Consider the following 19,752-nt stretch of genomic DNA (forward strand, 5'->3'; position numbering starts at 1 on the left):
CTTACGGCCCTTCCCAACAATGCAGAGAGAAAAAATAGACAAATAATAAGACAAGGAGTAAATACACAACGAGTAACTATAATTTGGCTATATCCACATGGTAAGTACCGAGTCGATATGCAGAGGTAGTAGGTAATTCAGCAAAAGGATAGATATTAAACATTAGCAGCAGCGAATGTGATGAGTCAAAAGAGTTAGTGCAAAAAGGGTCAATGCAGATAGTTAAATAGCTACCTGGACTAACTAATAAATAGTTACCCAAATAGCAGTCTTATGGCTTGGGGGTCAAATCTGTTCAGGGTCCTGTTGGTTCTAGACTTGGTGCGTCAGTACTGATTGCCGTGCAGTAGCTGGGAGAACAGTCTATGACTTGGGTGGTATAGAGGTCCTGGATGGCAGGGAGCTCGGCCCCAATGATGTACTGGGCAGTGCGCACTACCCTCTGTAGCGCCTGGTCAGAAGCCGAGCAGTTGCCAGTTGCCAAGATGCTCTCAATGGTGCAGCTGTAGAAGCTTTTGAGGATCTGATGGCCCACGACAAATCTTTTCAGCCTCCTGAGGGGGAAGAGGCATTCTCGTGCCTTCTTCACCACTGTGTGTGGACCATGATAATTCCTTAGTGATGTGGACACCAAGGAACTTGAAGCTCTCGACCCGCTCCACTACAGCCCCGTCAATGTGGATGGGGGTGTGCTCGGGTCTCAATTTCCTATTATCCACAATCAGATCCTTTGTCTTGCTGACGTTGAAAGAGAGGTTGTTGTCCTGGCACCACACTGCCAGGTCTCTGACCTCCCTGTAGGCTGTCTCATCATCATCGGCGATCAGGCCAACCATGTTGTGTCGTCAGCAAACTTTATGATGGTGTGGTAGTCGTGCATGGCCACACAGTCGTGGGTGAAGAGGGAGTACGGTAGGGGAATATGCACGCATCTCTGAGGGCCCCTGTGTTGAGGGTCAGCGTGGTGAATGTGTTGTTTCAGGTGGTGGCGGCCCGTCAGGAAGTCCAGGACCCAGTTGCAGAGGGAGGTGTTCAATCCCAGGGTCCTGAACTTAGTGATGAGCTTGGAGGGCACTATGGTGTTGAATGCTGAGCTATAGTCAACGAACAGCATCCTCACATAGGTGTTCAGGTGGGAAAGGGCAGTGTGGAGTGTAATAGCGATTGCATCATCTGTGGATCTGTTTGGGGCGGTATGCGAATTGAAGTGGGTTTAGGGTTTCTGGAGATAATGGTGTTGATGTGAGCCATGACCAGCCGTTCAAAGCATTTCATGGCTACATATGTGAGTGCTATGGGGCGATAGTCATTTAGACAGGTTACCTTGGCTTCCTGTTCAGGGGGTTTACTTGTACATCAAGCTGCCTCACGCTACAGAAGCAGGAGATAGGCTCCTGCTCCTATGAGCCGTTCCGGCTCGCACACGTTAAGGCTCGTGCAAGGCTGCTTACTTACCTTGGCGTTCTTGGGCACAGAGACTATGGTGGTCTGCTTGAAACATGTAGGTATTACAGACTGGGTCAGGGAGAGGTTGAAAATGTCAGCGAAGACACTTGCCAGCTGGTCAGCGCATGCTCTGAGTACACGTCCTGGTAATCTGTCTGACTCTGTGGCCTTGTGAATGTTAACTTGTTTATTAAAGGTCTTACTCATATCGGCTACGGAGAGCGATATCACAGTCGTCCAGAACAGCTGGTGATCTCATGCATGGTTCAGTGTTGCTTACCTCCAAGCATAGTTCTGTTAGTCAACATAGATTAGTCAGATGGAAAAGATATTCAGAGCCTTTTATTCAATGGCTTGGTAGGCTATCTTAGATTGTTGGCTGTTAAAGGCTCTCTATGATGAAAAGAGAACTATGAATGTTAGAGATCGCCTGCACAAATAAAAATACACCTTATGGAACAGCGGGGACTGTGAAGAGATACACACAGACACACGCACACACACGCTAGCACACACACTCTACACACACACACATACATTGTAACATTGTTGTATGGTGGTATTATACATGTTGTATTGTAGATGTGTAGTGGTGTAATAATGTTATATGATGTACTGTTTTTATCTTTTGTTTTATGTGTGATGTAAGCGCCTTAGTGTGTTTGGATCCCAGGAATAGTAGCTGCTGCCTTGGCCTAACCCTAATACTTGGCAGCTAATGGGGATCCCTGATAAATACATCAAATTAAAATACACAAATAAATACTTTGTAAAGGGCAAGACAAAATACTTTTTGTAGTTAGCTTATGTTTAGAGCTTCAACCTCAGGATAAGACTAAAATCATAAAATAAAAAGGTGTACTTATCCCATCCCAAAACCCGCATAGCATGATGGTTTTAACATGCCTTTCAGTCCAACAATTATATAACCATCTGGTTGTGGAGAGTGTAGTCAGGAAGGAGGGAAGGCAGCAGCCCAGATCTATGTGAGAAATGTGAGGGAGGGGAAAAAAAGAGACTGAGTCAGTCTGTAGCGCAACTTCACTTTATGCAACAGTGCAACCAACCTTCCATCTGAAGTACCATCTGAAGCATTCCACCGCATATACAAAACGTTGAGCTCTCAGCTCTCTATAAGAACTAGACAGAGACTGAGATAAGCAGCTTACTTTGTGGCACACAGTGGCAGTGAATAATGTTTTGCCTACTGTTTTTTCTCACTCTAAGACGATAGCATACCCGATGAAGAAAACCAAATAGATCTATACACAGAATAAGTGTCACTTATAATAAATCATTGTAGTTTGGACAACAGTTTCCTGTGTGCGCCTGCGCTATGATGGAATTAGCGTGGGGCTGTGCGGAGATGGCCAATCACATCACAGACGAGGTAGGCTACGGTAACCCACCAACCCGGCCTGCTGGGAAGCGCTTGGCTAGAGCGCAGCTTTGAGTGACCGCAAGGGCGACAGACCAACAATCAGGGAGTGTGACGAGCAGCAAGTTATCCGTGTCACTCTCGTCTCTTTTCCTTCCCTTCCCAGCAAGGTAAGAGTTATATTGACTGGCATTATTTGAATTGATTATCATATTACTGAGATTAAATAGTTGCTGTGATAGTACGTTTTCGTTTTGATACTATTTGGTGAATGCTTAAAAGCCCTCTGAGAGTCCCATGAAGTGGCAAGAGTACGGAGCTCGATAGAGCGACATAACGTCCCTTGACAGGACACTTATATGGTATCAATATCAAATGTATTGTGAACACACAGCATGCATTTTGTTTTCGTGTATCATGATCTGTACAAATAAGCACCAATCCACAAATGTAAATCACTTTCCACAAAACACCTTTTGATTTGTATTTGTAAATCGATATATTGCATTAGATTTGTTTTTATTACTGCAGATATGCAGGTCATTTCCAAGGGCCTTAAGTAAAATGACTGCCATTAGCACAATTAGATTTATGAGGTGAAATTGTTTTTCTTTATCATTATTATAGTTAAGGAACCCGAGCAGCACATTCTCCCATAGAAAAACAAAAGTCATCAAGAATAACAACATTTATAAAACTATGAATATCTTGCCATCATTTCTTTACAAGTAGACAATGCCAAAATAAATGCAAAACTGTTTCTGGATGCTCAACATACACATTTTATTCAGGTAATGATTCGCAAGGTAATACTTATGGATCATTCTGAAAGAGACCTCTTTGATCTTGTTAACAAGCAAGTATTTGTGTGGTAATAACCAGACTTTTTTCCAATAGATATTATTGACAAATGTATTCCAGTAAGTTGTGACATAAGGAATGGATGCAATATCCCGTTGAAATAAAGCACGTATAGGTCTGTTGTTCTGAGGGAGCAAGGAGAAGCATATTTCCTATTGGAGAGTCAACTGGATTAAGCGAGGGTAGGTCAAGAAGGTGAGGTCTGGCTACACCTCTAAATAACATGAGAGTTCCAGATGGAATAGCCTTAATGTAACGGAATTGGTGATTCGACCAAGACGCAGCGTTGTAACTTGACATTATATTTATTAAACAAGACGAAAAAACACGAAACGAAATACACTTGAATAATTAACAAAATAACAAAACGGAGTAGACAGACCTGGACATGGAACTTACATAAAACACGAAGAACTCACGAACGGGAACAGACTACATAAACCGAGACAGTCCCGTGTGGCGCGACAAACACTGACACAGGAGACAACCACCCACAACAAACAATGTGAAACAACCTACCTTAATATGACTCTCAATTAGAGGAAACGCCAAACACCTGCCTCTAATTGAGAGCCATACCAGGCAACCCATTAACCCAACATAGAAAACACATAACATAGACTACCCACACAAAACTCACGCCCTGACCAAGTAAACACATACCAAACAACAGAAAACAGGTCAGAAACGTGACACTTAAAGACTATGGCGAACTCTAGGTGTAACAGGGATATTGTAATGAGGTAAAAATTCCTCATATTGAGTAACAATCCTTCTGCATTAAAAAGTTGACTCACCAGCAGGATATGATTATTAAACCAGTTCTTAAAAAATAGACTTGTTTCTATACAAAATATCCGTATAGTTCCAAATGAAATACCTATGCGGGGAAAATTATGTTTATATATTAACAACCACGCTAAGAATACTTTTGTAGGAATCCTATCAATATTATAGTTACAAAGTAACATCAAATTGAAGCCACTAAAACGGGAGAAGATGTAAGGAGGGATGCAATTCCAAATTGAAGTAGGATTCTGAAATGTTTAGCCCAATTTATCTTAAGTATTATTCAAAGTAGGAAAATCCCCAAAAATTTAGTCCACCATATTCATATGTGTTCATAACGACAGATTTCCTAGTATAATGTGTACGGTTTTTCCAGATGAAGTTGAAAAGCATCTGGTCAACTGCTTTACCTATTTTGTTGTCAAGATGCAGGGACTGGGCTGCATAACTAAGTCTGGAGATACCTTCAGCTTTAGAAAGCAATACTCGACCTTTCAAGCATACAATTTACACTTATTAAGGTGTAGGCAAAGACCAGATGCTTTGGGAAAAATATTTATCACGTCAACTCCTCTAGGAATCTGATCAGCATCTTTCAAAAAGAGGATGGTGTCATCTGCAAGCTGACTTATGATAATGTCTCTGTCAGCAATAGAGATCTCCTTTATATTGCTGGATTTAACAGAACATTTAAGAAGTTGGGTTGCAAGCAGGAAGAGGTAAGGTGAAATTGGGCAACCTTGCCTAATTCCTCTTTTCAAATCTAGTAGAAGTGCCATCCTTTAATTTAATGGAACTGTTCCCATTCATTATAAAGAGTTTCAATAGTACTACAAAATAATTCCCCAAAACCACATTTCTCAAGGGAGAGAAATAGAAACTCATGTTCCACTGTATTAAAGGATTCATAAAAGTCTAAGAAGACAATCAAACTATCTTGGAAGATTAGATCCGAATAGTCAATAGTCTCCTGTCCCTGACAATCTGTTCTTAGATCAGTGATAGGAAGCCTGTCTGACAAGGCACCCCTGTTCAAAGTATATCTGATAATGTTCTCAAGGGGCTGTGCCTTGTACCAATATCTTTTTAATACAACACATCTGTATTGTGCCCAAAGACAGGGGAATTAGTTTCCATTATTTACAGAACAAGCACAGTAACATACTTTTTTAATTGTCCTATAACTTGCTACCATGCTATTACCATGTTGGTCCCACTTTCGGTGCTATAATGTAAAGTTCTACGACAGTGCCAGTACTCTGCCCTCCTGGCCAGGTGTCCCGGATTTACGTTTACTATGTTACGTCTAGTCTATGAGACCAGGCATTTTGGCCAGGGTTCCCTTGAAAAATAGGTATTTTGACCTCACCTTTATCAGGACAACCTGGTCAATTAAAATAATAATAGTTATGTAAGTCACCCTTTATTTGAATAGGTCAATGGATCAAACTATGATACAAAACAGCTGTCTTTGTCCTAATAAAACTGTTATCAAGAATTTCTACTTCTTGGTTTTATGTCCATATAGATGACAGACGTGGAGCTGATGAAGAGAATGTTACGGGCGGTGCTGGCGGCCAATAAGAGCGGGCCCGGGGTGTCTTTGTCTCGCCTCCAGTCTGAATACAAGGCTCTGACTGGTGAACAGATCCCTCATAAACAGATGGGTCATGCCAGTCTGGACACCCTGCTGCACAGCATTCCCAGCGTGGTTCACATGGAGCGCAACTGCACTGGGGAGGTGAGGAGAGAGTGTACACACATACACATACAAACTCATGGATGGATGGATGCATGGATGGACGGATAGATGGATGGACGGATAGATGGGTGGGTGGGTGTGTGAGTGGACGGACCGGGAGACAAACAGCATGAGGAGAAAACACACAAACACATAGACGGACGGACATGGACACACACAAACAACACATGCACACCAACACGCACATATATACACACACACACCAACACTCACAGACACACAAACACGCACACGTACACACACACAGTCTTGTACAGCTAACCTTGTGGGGACTCAGATTTCAGTCCCATTCAAAATCTTATTTTCCCTAAACTTAACCCTAAACCTAACGCTAACCCCTACTCTTACCCTAACCTAACCCTAGCATCTAACCCTAGCATCTAACCCTGAAACTAACCCTAGCTTCTGACCCTAACTCAAAATGTAATTCTAACACTAATTCTAACCTTAACCCTGAACCCCCTAGAAATATAGCATTTGACCTCGTCAGGACTAACAAAATGTCCCCAGTTGGTCAAATTTTTGTTCGTTTACTATTAGTCCCCACAATTCGCTTACTGCACACATACACTCCAGTGGCTGGCTAAAGATAATGAAAGTATCAAAAGATGTCTCTATGAGACGTCAAAGTAATTAAAGCAATGATCCTGAACGATTAGCATCCTGCTGGCGTGAGATAATGAGTGTGCCATGTGGTGTGTGTGTGCACGTCTGCGGGTCTCCTCTCGATCCTCTCCAGATGGTGTGTTTCGCCTCAGTCTCCAGCGAGACGGTCCACGTTGCCAAACTGGTGGCTCGACAGCGTACCTCCAAGAAGACTGGACGACCCCAAATGGTCAACTGTCAGATGAGGGTCAAACCGGCCGCCCCTCTCATCCTCAATGGTAGGGGGTATGTGTGTGTGTGTGTCTGTGTGTGTGTGTGTGTCTGTATGGGGGGAGGTCTTTGTCTGACTGCCTAATCCATATTATTTTTCAATATGGAGTGGCTTCGGAGCTGACTTTTCTTGACCCCTCTTCCCCACAGCTAAATGTCCCCACGCTTCTGCGCATGTGCGGGTTTCTACATAACAGAACCGAATACAATAGCAGTGTAACATTACTGGAAGTTAAAAAACACCACCTCATTTCTTATGAGCATTTAGGATGATTGTGCGTGGCCAAAACGCAACAGTTCGCGCCACTAAGCAAAATATGTGCTTTGATTAAAATCAACACAGGTAGACTATGCTGCAGTTTGTTAACACCATCTACTTTAATTTACTCACTGTACATCATTTAAAACAACGCTGTAGGCTACCTCGACGCACCGCTGTAGGCTACCTCGACGCACCGCTGTAGGCTACCTCGAACCACCGCTGTAGGCTACCCCGACGCAACGCTGCGCTGTAGGCTACCTCGACGCAACGCTGTAGGCTACCTCGACACACCGCTGTAGGCTACCCCGACGCAACGCTGCGCTGTAGGCTACCTCGACGCAACGCTGTAGGCTACCTTGACACACCGCTGCGCTGTAGGCTACCCCGACGCACCGCTGTAGGCTACCTCGACGCAACGCTGCGCTGTAGGCTACCTCGACACACCGCTGTAGACTACCTCGACGCACCGCTGTAGGCTACCCCGACGCACCGCTGTAGGCTACCCCGACGCACCGCTGTAGGCTACCCCGACGCACCGCTGTAGGCTACCCCGACGCACCGCTGTAGGCTACCTCGACACACCGCTGTAGGCTACCTCGACGCAACGCTGCGCTGTAGGCTACCCCGACGCACCGCTGTAGGCTACCTCGACGCAACGCTGCGCTGTAGGCTACCTCGACGCACCGCTGTAGGCTACCTCGACGCACCGCTGTAGGCTACCTCGACGCACCGCTGTAGGCTACCCCGACGCACCGCTGTAGGCTACCCCGACGCACCGCTGTAGGCTACCTCGACACACCGCTGTAGGCTACCTCGACGCAACGCTGCGCTGTAGGCTACCCCGACGCACCGCTGTAGGCTACCTCGACGCAACGCTGCGCTGTAGGCTACCTCGACGCACCGCTGTAGGCTACCTCGACGCAACGCTGTAGGCTACCTCGACGCACCGCTGTAGGCTACCTCGACGCGACGCTGTAGGCTACGTCAACGCGACGCTGTAGGCTACCTCGACGTGACGCTGTAAGCTACCTCGACGCAACGCTGTAGGCTACCTCGACGCGACGCTGTAGGCTACCCCGACACACCGCTGTAGGCTACCTCGACGCGACGCTGTAGGCTACCTCGACGCGACGCTGTAGGCTACCTCGACGCAACGCTGTAGGCTACCTCGACGCAACGCTGTAGGCTACCTCGACGCAACGCTGTAGGCTACCTCGACGCGACGCTGTAGGCTACCTCGACGCGACGCTGTAGGCTACCTCGACGCGACGCTGTCGGCTACCTCGACGCGACGCTGGAGGCTACCTCGACGCGACGCTGTAGGCTACCTCGACGCGACGCTGTAGGCTACCCCGACGCGACGCTGTAGGCTACCTCGACGCGACGCTGTAGGCTACCTCGACGCGCCGCTGTAGGCTACCTCGACGCGCCGCTGTAGGCAACCTCGACGCGCCGCTGTAGGCAACCTCGACGCGCCGCTGTAGGCTACCTCGACGCGCCGCTGTAGGCTACCTCGACGCGCCGCTGTAGGCTACCTCGACGCGACGCTGTAGGCTACCTCGACGCGACGCTGTAGGCTACCTCGACGCGACGCTGTAGGCTACCTCGACGCGACGCTGTAGGCTACCTCGACGCAACGCTGTATGCTACCTCGACGCGACGCTGTAGGCTACCTCGACGCGACGCTGTAGGCTACCTCGACGCGACGCTGTAGGCTACCTCGACGCGACGCTGTAGGCTACCTCGACGCGACGCTGTCGGCTACCTCGACGCGACGCTGGAGGCTACCTCGACGCGACGCTGTAGGCTACCTCGACGCGACGCTGTAGGCTACCCCGACGCGACGCTGTAGGCTACCTCGACGCGCCGCTGTAGGCTACCTCGACGCGCCGCTGTAGGCTACCTCGACGCGCCGCTGTAGGCAACCTCGACGCGCCGCTGTAGGCAACCTCGACGCGCCGCTGTAGGCTACCTCGACGCGCCGCTGTAGGCTACCTCGACGCGACGCTGTAGGCTACCTCGACGCGACGCTGTAGGCTACCTCGACGCGACGCTGTAGGCTACCTCGACGCGACGCTGTAGGCTACCTCGACGCGACGCTGTAGGCTACCTCGACGCAACGCTGTAGGCTACCTCGACGCAACGCTGTATAACTCAAGAAGCTCTAAATGCATATCCCCATGAGACTGATTGAGGTCCAAACGTGGACGTATCATTCACTATTGACTGGGAGACATGTGAAGGGAAGGAGACCACAAAAATGTGTGTGTAAAATAGAGGTGCAGAAACGTGCAGAATGTGATTCAGGATGCGGTGGGACAGGGTGGATACCTACGGGGATGGTTACCAGGGTGGTTACCTACCGGGATCCGTAGCCTCAGCCTTTTCCATAGCCACAAAACCTACAGTGTAGAAAGGCATATTGGGTCTTATCTGAGCAGGGCAGCCTTGTGTGACTGTCTCTGTATATATCTGCTATTATATTAGCAGAGATCCAAGCCTTTTGAAACTGAGATTTCACCTCATACTGATTCCATTGAATGTTCCCTTTTGGAATGAAACTGGTGACGATGCAATTAACTTTTATCAAATTACACGGACACTTAAGCTTGATTGTAGAATAAGTCTGAACTCAACTACTTACACACGTTTGGAATGGGACCGCACTGGGCACACGCTGGTTGAATCAACGTTGTTTCCACGTGGAACCAACGTGGATTAAACGTTGAATTGATTGACGTCTGTGCCCAGTGGGACAGCGATGTAGGACAATGTATGTACTGGATTTACAAGAGTATGCTGACAGATGGAAAGTTAATGACATGGAAAGGTAGCTTGACTATTTCCTAATTAAGTTGTCAGTGTTCTGTGCATTCTTTCAGTATTCAATACATTCTTTCAGTATTCAGTACATTCTTTCAGTATTCAGTACATTCTTTCAGTATTCAATACATTCTTTCAGTGTTCTGTACATTCTTTCAGTGTTTTGTACATTCTTTCAGTATTCAGTACATTCTTTCAGTATTCAGTACATTCTTTCAGTATTCAATACATTCTTTCAGTGTTCTGTACATTCTTTCAGTATTCAATACATTCTTTCCGCGTTCAATACATTATTTCAGTGTTCTGTACATTCTTTCAGTGTTCTGTACATTCTTTCAGTATTCAGTACATTCTTTCAGGTGGTGTTGTTGTTCAGTAGTTTTACGTGCTGCTATGGCAGGTACATGTAGTGGCCTATTTTGCTCCTTGTTCCTCTGAGGGATCAGACTGTACCAGAGGTGGGCCTGGGGATGAGAGAGATGAAGCAGAGAGAGGGAGGGGGAGGGATGACACAGAGAGATAGAGATTGGGGAGGAAGAGGGAAATGAAGCAGAGAGAGAGGGGCAGGGAGAGCGAGAGGGGCAGGGAGAGAGATGAAGCAGAGAGAGAGGGGGGAGATGGAGGGAGATGAAGAGAGAGAGAGGGGGAGAGAGATGACGCAGGGAGATGGAGATGAAGCAGGGAGGGAGGGAGGGAGGGAGGGAGGGAGGGAGGGAGGAAGTAGAGAGAGAAGGGGAAGGTAGGGAGGGGGGAGAGAGAATAAGAAGGGGAGAGAGTGAGGGAGGGAGGCAGAGAGAGAGGGGGGGGAGATGGAGAGAGAGGGGGAGGGAGAGAGAGGACGCAGAGAGAGATGAGAGGGAGAGATGAAGCAGAGAGGGGGAGAAAGAGAAGAGGGATGAAGTAGAGAGAAGGGGGAGGTAGGGAGGGGGAGAGAGGGAGGGAGGCAGGCAGAGAGAGAGAGAGAGAGAGAGAGAGCAATAGGGAGGGGGAGAGAGAGGGAGGGAGGGAGGCAGGCAGAGAGAGAGAGAGAGCGAGAGAGAGGGAGGGAGGCAGAGAGAGCGGGAGAGCAGGAGACAGAGAAAGATAGAGCAAAGAAACTAATCGCAGCTGTGAACAGAGCATTTGGAAGCAAGAGGTAAGGTGCTGATTCGCATGCCAATGCAGCAGCCTCTGTCTCTTCCTGCCTCCTCTCTCTGTCGGTCTGTCTCTCTCTCTCTCTTTATTTCTATCTCTTCCTCTCTATCTTTCTCCCTCTCTCCCTTCACATCTCCTGAATGGAGGCTGATTACAGCTAGAAATATTGTGCCTTTCTGAAATCCAAAACCAGGAAACTCTGGGATGCTACTTCTGCTGTATCTGTCTCTGTCTCGCCACCTCCAGTGTCGCCTCGCCTAACCTCAGATGGCGCGTCACTAGACACTGTGTAACTGAGTTGCGTTGTGAGACAGACTGCCACATTCGGTAATTAGCTGCAGCTAAAGTATCTGCACAAGCAGTGGAATAAGGAGGCTTCCTGGCTGCGGTGGAGGACTTGGTGAGTATTAGGTTCTGCAGAGGTGTGGAAGAGAGGATGAGACAGTCAGGCTTAGTGGTATGGTGTGGAGTAGTGTGGTGTTGTGTGGTGTGGAGTGTGACGTCATGACAGCTGGGATGGGCTGGCATGGATGATGTAACATATCAGACAGAATCAGACAGGTCAGAGTTGCGTTGTGAGGCAGACTGCCACATTCGTGAGTATTAGGTTCTGCAGAGGTGTGGAAGGGAGGATTTTGTCTAACTGTGTTATTTTCTCCCCTTGCCAACTGACCTGTTGTAGATGATGGATGTGAAGGGCGTGCGTTTCTGAGTATGACGTGGAATGCTTTGCCTATTTGTGTGTGTTAGTTCTGTACATGTTTCTATGTGTGTATACAGCTGTGTATTTCTTATCATCCTGCCACCACCATCTTTGTCTCCTCCCCAGCCAAGCACAGAACCTCCCTGAGAGAGCCTGACCACAGGGGTCGCGGTGTGGGGCGAGGAGGAGGTGGGGGCGGCCGAGGATTGGGAGGCCAGCATGGAGACTTCAGACAGGGGAGGGACATGAGGGACACCCAATCAGAGGGAAAGAGCAATCAGAGCTCCAACCAGAACAAACCATTCAATCAGAACACCCCTGCTACCAGGAAGTCCTATGTGCCCTCTGAGAGGTGAGTGGTGATTAGTGGAAACCATAAACTAGACTGGCTAGACTGCACTAATCATTCCCTTATGACTGAAAGGAGTTCAATTGAGGAAGAACTTGTCAAAAAGAAAGACAGACTGACGTTTTCTCGCTCTGCTGACCTAGTACTGTGAATAGCTATCCTCTGTTGGGGCTGTTTGAAATTCTGTCCTTGTAGAACGACTCTCTAGAAATGAAACAGTTAGAGTTTCTTACTCTGTTAAAGGTGGAATCTGCAGTAGGGGGAAATAGTGCCACTGGCCGCTCCACCACGGTTGTTATTGTTTCTGTTGCGGAGCTGAGGAGCGCTGCACAGATTAGTGAAAAACATTTCAGCACATATTGTTCTCGTCTACCGTGCGTGCGATGATGTCAGAGGGGGAAAAACGGTTTGTTTTCAGTATCTTCTTTGTTGTTGTAATAACGCAAATGGATGTGGCTGTTTCACCATTAAGGATTCCAGCTTTAAGGAAATATCACTTTGAGTTGCAAGCATTGCCGTCGCTGCGAGGGGGGGATTCTGTTCCATGGACTCTACAGATTAGCAGCCCAATGAATCAGCATGTCTGTAGTAGGACAGTCACTTTCATCTGACGTCTCAAATCAAATGCAAAGAGACACGCAGGCAGGCAGCATGCACACACGCACGTACGCACACACACACACACACACACAGATATACACTCAAACACACACACAGATATACACACACCCACAAACACGCACAGATACACACACACACACACGCACACACACAGATATACACGGACACACACACTCACACACAGATATACACTCAAACACACACACAGATATACACACACCCACAAACACGCACAGATACACACACACACACACGCACACACACAGATATACACTCAAACACACGCACAGATATACACACACCCACAAACACACACAGATACACACACACATACGCATACACACATGCCCACACACACATCTGAGTGTATGTGAGGTCACTCACATTACAGCCAGGGTTGGAGAGCAACTGATTACATGTAATCTGATTATATATATATATATTTTAAGTACCTGTAATCAGTTACGTTATCAGCTAAATATTGTAATCAGATTACAGATATATTTTTTTGAACTAGATGATTACTTCTGGGATTCATTTTAAATTCAGAAAGGATGTTTGCGGAAAAAAAATACATTGACATCTTTCTGTTTTCTCAATGGCATTCAATTCAGCATGGAAGAAAGGTGCAAGTTTACATTTGTTCCACCTGAGCGAGTCTGACCACAAGTCAGAGACCACTATGATGTCAGAGACCATTACGATGACACACCAAATGCGTTTTATGAATCCTTTTTTTATTCTTCTAATGCCTCATAAGGGGAAACTAATTCAACATTAACTGAAAGTAATTCGATTACTGAATTTGGTTATTCAAATGTAATGTTACTGCTAAAATAATTTGACAGGTAACTAGTAGCGGATTACATTTAGAAACTCACCTACCTACCCAACCCTGATTACAGACGGTCTCAAAAGTTTATCTGGCTTCCTGTTAACTGTTGGGGCAGAAAGTTTTTAACAGTTACAGTTGAAGTCAGACGTTTACATACACCTTAGCCAAATACATTTAAACTCAGTTTTTCACAATTCCTGACATTTAATCCTAGTAACAATTCCCTGTCTTAGGCCAGTTAGGATCACCACTTTATTTTAAGAATGTGAAATGGCAGAATAATAGTAGAGAATGATTTATTTCAGCTTTTATTTCTTTCATCACATTCCTAGTGGATCAGAGGTTAACATACACTGAATTAGTATTTGGTAGCATTGCCTTTAAATTGTTAAACTTGGGTCAAACGTTTCAGGTAGCCTTCAACAAGCTTCCCACAATAAGTTGCATGAATTTTGGCCCATTCCTCCTGACAGAGCTGGTGTAACTGAGTCTGGTTTGTAGGCCTCCTTGCGCGCACACACTTTTTCAGTTCTGCACACAAATTTTATATAGGATTGAGGTCAGGGCTTTGTGATGGCCACTCCAAATACATTGACTTTGTTGTACTTAAGCCATTTTGCCACAACTTTGGAAGTATGCGTGGTGTCATTGTCCATTTGGAAGACCCATTTGCGACCAAGCTTTAACTTCCTGACTGATGCCTTGAGATGTTGCTTCAATATATCCACATAATTTTCCTCCCTCATGATGACATCTATTTTGTGAAGTGTACCAGTCCCTCCTGCAGCAAAACACTCCAACATGATGCTGCCACCCCTGTGCTTCACGTTGGGATGGTGTTCTTCGGCTTCCAACCCTCCCCCTTTTTCCTACAAACATAACGATGGTCATTATGGCCAAACAGTTCTGTTTTTGTTTCATCAGACCAGAGGACATTTCTCCAAAAAGTATGATGTTTGTCCCCATGTGCAGTTGCAAACCGTAGTCTGGCTTTTTTATGGCGGTTTTGGAGCAGTGGCTTCTTCCTTGCTGGCCTTTCAGGTTATGTCGATATAGGACTCGTTTTACTGTGGATATAGATACTTTTGTACCTGTTTCCTCCAGCATCTTCACAAGGTCCTTTGCTATTGTTCTGGGATTGATTTGCACTTTTCACACCAAAGTACGTTCACCTTCCTGTTCGTTATGACGGCTGCGTAGTTCCATGGTGTTTATACTTGCGTACTATTGTTTGTACAGATTAACATGGTACCTTCAGGCGTTTGGAAATTTCTCCCAAGGATGAACCAGACTTGTGGAGGTCTATAATTTTTTGTCTGAGGTCTTGGCTGATTTCTTTTGATTTTCCAACGATGTCAAGCAAAGAAGCACTGAGTTTGAAGGTAGGCCTTGAAATACATCCACAGGGACACCTCCAATTGACTCAAATGATGTCAATTAGCCTATCAGAAGCTTCTAAAGCCATGACTTTCATTTTCTGGAATTTTCCAAGCTGTTTAAAGGCACAGTCAACTTAGTTTATGTAAACTTCTGACACACTGGAATTGTGAGACAGTAAATTACAAGTGAAATAATCTGTCTGTAAACAAATGTTGGAAAAATTACTTGTGTCATGTACAAAGTAGATGTCCTATCTGACTTGTCTAACTAGGAATGTGTGGAGTGGTTGAAAAATGAGTTTTAATGACTCCAACCTAAGTGTATGTAAACTTCAGACTTCAACTGTATATGTAGCTATCCATCCTAGTTTACAATATATAATATTTAAATGTAGATTCCAGTGTTATGTACAGTGGGCCCAGGAGTTGTCCTGTGTGCTGACCACAACCTCACCTGACCTGATCAGGGGAAAGAAACTCCTAGGCTATGATTTATGGACGGGAGTTTTTCCTGGTCATTCAACATGGTTATGAAAACTCCTGGCGCCTCATTTATCAACCGCGCGTTGGTACAAATATGTGGGTGAACCAAGCGTAGGATCATTTCCACGCAAAGTGTGAGATGTAGTGATATGAACGTTCGCTTGAGAGTGTGGGTAAATGTACGCACAGCCATGACCGTGCGTAGACACAGCCAAGTGGTGGGATAAGGGAACTGCTTGTCAAGCGTAGCCTCGGGAATGGAGAAAATATATGTTTACAATGTGTGAAATTGGGAGAGTAATAATTAAATCATTTTTCGTTTTTATTGTATTTCCATTGTGAACTCATGCAACACGTCTTGACCATATCAGTGCATTTGTCACGATAATAATAACGATAATAATCCATATATCCACCTGCATTGCTTGCTGTTTGGGGTTTTGGGCTGGGTTTCTGTACAGCACTTTGATATATCAGCCGATGTAAGAAGGGCTATACAAATACATTTGATTTGATAAAGTACAGTCATTTGTTAAAGTAGAGGTACGTGTGAAAGTAAAACCATTGTTGATATACAATAAAAGACAGATAACGGGAAATCCAATGAGAGATGGCCGATCTTGCTCTGTTTAAAGATTTGGCACACGTTGGATTTCTTAGAGACCGTTTTTAGAGACAGGTGGGACTTTTTTGCACTAAATACATATTGGCTCATCATATATACTGTAGTTTCCCGAACCAATCTCTAAGGATTTAGAAAGGCAAACACATGCCATTCCGGTGCACATTCAATCGCTATCCACCCTCGGGTTTTTACTTTTCAGCGGGAGCTTGTTGATCAGCATGTCACAGCCCTCGATGAATCAATGTTTTGGATGCAATCATCAGCAAAACGACCAGTTAAATACAATTTCGATACACCATCGCACAACTGGTTAAGGTCAAGAGGGGTTTCTTTTCCATTAGGGCTCCCAAATACGAAGGGAACAATTGACAGCACGCACATCGCCATAAAAGCACCAGATCAAAACGAGTTCAACTATATGAACTGAAAAGGCTTCCACTCATAATGTGCAGGTGATAGGTTATGTGACGCGGGAAAGACTATAGTGGCCAGGTGGAATGCACCACTCGTTCATTCTGCAGAACAGCAATGTTGGCCTATACACCTATAGGAGGGAGCTGTTGAGGATGGATGGCTTATTGGTGAGTGTTGCCTACTCATTTGAAGTAAATTTGCCATTGCTAAAGCAACTTGAATTGTCCTAATGGTCCTCTCTTTGTAGTAATGTTTGCTGGTCAAGCCACAACTGAGTGTCTGTACTCAATCTCTGACACTAGCACCTCTTATTTAGTCTCGGATAAGTCTTTTTTTCGTAGTTCTATTTGGTTGTGCTTTGTATTTTATGGTACAGCGTTGTATATTCCCCACTGGCTTTAAAGGGAGGATTTTGACCCTATATGGTTAATTAGGGGCGTTTCGATATGCAAACAGCCAAGGTCGTGCACGATCACTGAAGCTAATAACAATTGGTATTTATCAATGGTTATCTACTACCGGTGTGAGTTTGATGCTCGTAGGTTTGTTTGATAAATCATACTTTTATTATGCGTACGAACATTCTAAGTTCCGTTCGTAAGTAGTATTTTAGAATATTTTTTATGCAATAATGATAAATGAGGTCCCGGGCCCACAATTATCTATGTCTGGGGATTTCAGGCCTGTTTCAGGTGCTGTTCTGCCTAGCGACTCTGTTGTATAAACGTGATCTATTCAGAATGTTATGCTCCCATTGTCTAAGGTAATTCTGGGATGGAGAAGATGCCTTCAGAGAGAATTATGGGTAGTAAGTAGTGTTTAATCAGTGTAGTAGAAGGGGAGAAGGCTCACTCACCCATTGAATTGAATGGGGATGACTGTTGGAGGAATTATTCCATTTCTATGAGGATATCTCAGGCCTCTACACTCTAGCACAGGCCTAATGTTTATGGAGTGTGAACAGGGTACAATAGAGTACAGCAGTTTCGTCTTGCACTGACTGGTTTGACTAGTATTTGCTGGCTTCTTCCACCTGAGTCTCTTTTTTTGGTTGAGAAATGGGGACACAAACTGCCATTATGTATCCAACCAGGAAACTAAACAAAAAGGAAATGAATGCAAGTCCTTTTGTTATTCCTCCATTGTCCGCCATTGTTTCAGAAGTGTCTGTTTTGTCTGATTGTGAGGAATTCTTAGTCAGGTGAACAGAAGGAATTGAGTTCCTGTATGTTGCTATGATTTCACCACGTCTCGTTAATCATAAGGCATACCCCCCCCACCCCTCTTCTTACCAGAAAGATGCTTGTTTCTGTCGGCGTGATGCGTGAAGAAACCAGCTGGCTGTACCGACTCCGATAGCGTGTCTCGAGTGAGCCATGTTTCCGTGAAGCAAAGAACGTTACAGTCTCTAATGTCTCTCTGGAATGCTACCCTTGCTCGGATTTCGTCTACCTTGTTGTCAAGAGACTGGACATTGGCGAGTAGTATGCTCGGGAGCGGTGCGCGATGTGCCCGTCTACAGAGCCTGACCAGAAGACCGCTTCATCTGCCCCTTAGACTCTCTGTCATCTGAAGGATACAGTGAAATGGTTCTAAGTCAACACTCTCCCTCTCTCTTCTTGTTGTGTGTTTAGGTCAGACAAAAGGATGACCCTGCCGTCACTGTTCCAGAAGGAAGTGTACACTCATTTCTCCAGGAACACCCAGAGCAACCGTATGTGGGACACTGACACACACACACACACACAAATGCCCAGCAGAGCAACAGTATGTAGAACCGTTTAAGGACTACAATAGACTGACTGTATGTCACAGATCAGGGGTTTTATCGGTTGCTGTTTTCATCTGGGGTGTAGTTCCTCACAGAGAGATCAGTCTTTACATCAGAAGTAAAACAGCTGTGTAAATGACTGTTTCAAGAGATGACTGACCCCTCTGGTTCCAGTCCTTCACATTACTGTCCTTTGAATACAGCCTGTCTCAAAGCAAAAATCACATTACAGGCTAGAGATTAGCATTAAGTTATGCTAACTCATGACTTAATTCTCGGTAATAAGAGACAGGTCTAGGAAAGCAGACCGTTTTTAGTGTTACCCCGAGGCACCAAAAGTCTCTTGCAATGTAACACAGAGATTTTCTCTGGGCCCTAGACGAAAGCTGCCTTCTCAGGACAGACTCCTGGACTTATATATTCCATATGATCCCAAAAACTGTGCAATAACACGTCTATACCTGTATTATTTCATACAAATCGTGCCTAACCAATTTCACCAAAAATGTCCCCCTCTTTCCTCCTCCAGCTTCTACAAACTTCAAAGAAAATGCTGTCTCTGGGAAGCCCAAGCCACATCACTACCCCAAGGACTACAACCCCTCACCCGGGGGGAACTACAACCCCCAGAAGGTGCAAGGGCGTATCAGAGAGGTGCTGAACAAGTACAGTAATGGTTTCTGGGTGTCCAAGCTGCCTCAGCTCTACAGAGAACTGTACAAACAGGACCTGCCTAGTGAAGCAATCAAAGACTTGGAGCACTGGACACACATCTGCACCGTACGCACCATACTTGTATTGTATTTATACTGTTGTACAGTATTAAATAACACTGTTGAAATATCACTATCTTGGTAAGACCTGGAGCACTGAACACACATCTGCGCAGAATGTACAGATGTAGGAACTTAATTTGACCACCCTATTGCAGGAGAACTTTCCTGCAATGTAGGACATTAAAACGTGTAGTGTATTTGAGGTTTAAAAAGGCTTCTGAAGTTTATAATTTCCACTTTGAAATTTCAGACTTGATATATCTTTACAAAAAATGTACCAACCCCTACAAAAATGTCCATTAATTATAATCCACATAATAATTCACATTTCCTGTTGCTGCAGGATTATTTTGATGTAGCAAACTAGCTCAAAATATGATCCTGTATATATTAAATACTTTATTTCAGTTTATTTTAAAAGCTGTATGAATAATGTATAGCTTAATAAACAGAACATGGTTTGAG

General features: G+C 45.3%; 1 protein-coding gene across 1 annotated transcript in view; it reads left to right on the forward strand.

Moving 5' to 3' along the window:
• The first annotated feature begins 2,885 nt into the window (after positions 1-2,885).
• LOC129835414 (tudor domain-containing protein 7B-like) overlaps positions 2,886-19,752 on the forward strand; it is a 32,440-nt gene continuing 15,573 nt past the window's right edge. Inside the window, exons 1-6 of the mRNA XM_055901061.1 lie at positions 2,886-2,994; positions 6,003-6,215; positions 6,976-7,120; positions 12,161-12,386; positions 18,375-18,454; positions 19,041-19,291. Coding sequence (XP_055757036.1) covers positions 6,003-6,215; positions 6,976-7,120; positions 12,161-12,386; positions 18,375-18,454; positions 19,041-19,291 — 915 coding nt within the window. The 5' untranslated portion in view covers positions 2,886-2,994. The remainder of the gene's footprint in view (positions 2,995-6,002; positions 6,216-6,975; positions 7,121-12,160; positions 12,387-18,374; positions 18,455-19,040; positions 19,292-19,752) is intronic.

This window comes from Salvelinus fontinalis, chromosome 36, assembly GCF_029448725.1.
Source record: "Salvelinus fontinalis isolate EN_2023a chromosome 36, ASM2944872v1, whole genome shotgun sequence".
In the NCBI taxonomy this organism is placed as follows: Eukaryota; Metazoa; Chordata; class Actinopteri; order Salmoniformes; family Salmonidae; genus Salvelinus; species Salvelinus fontinalis.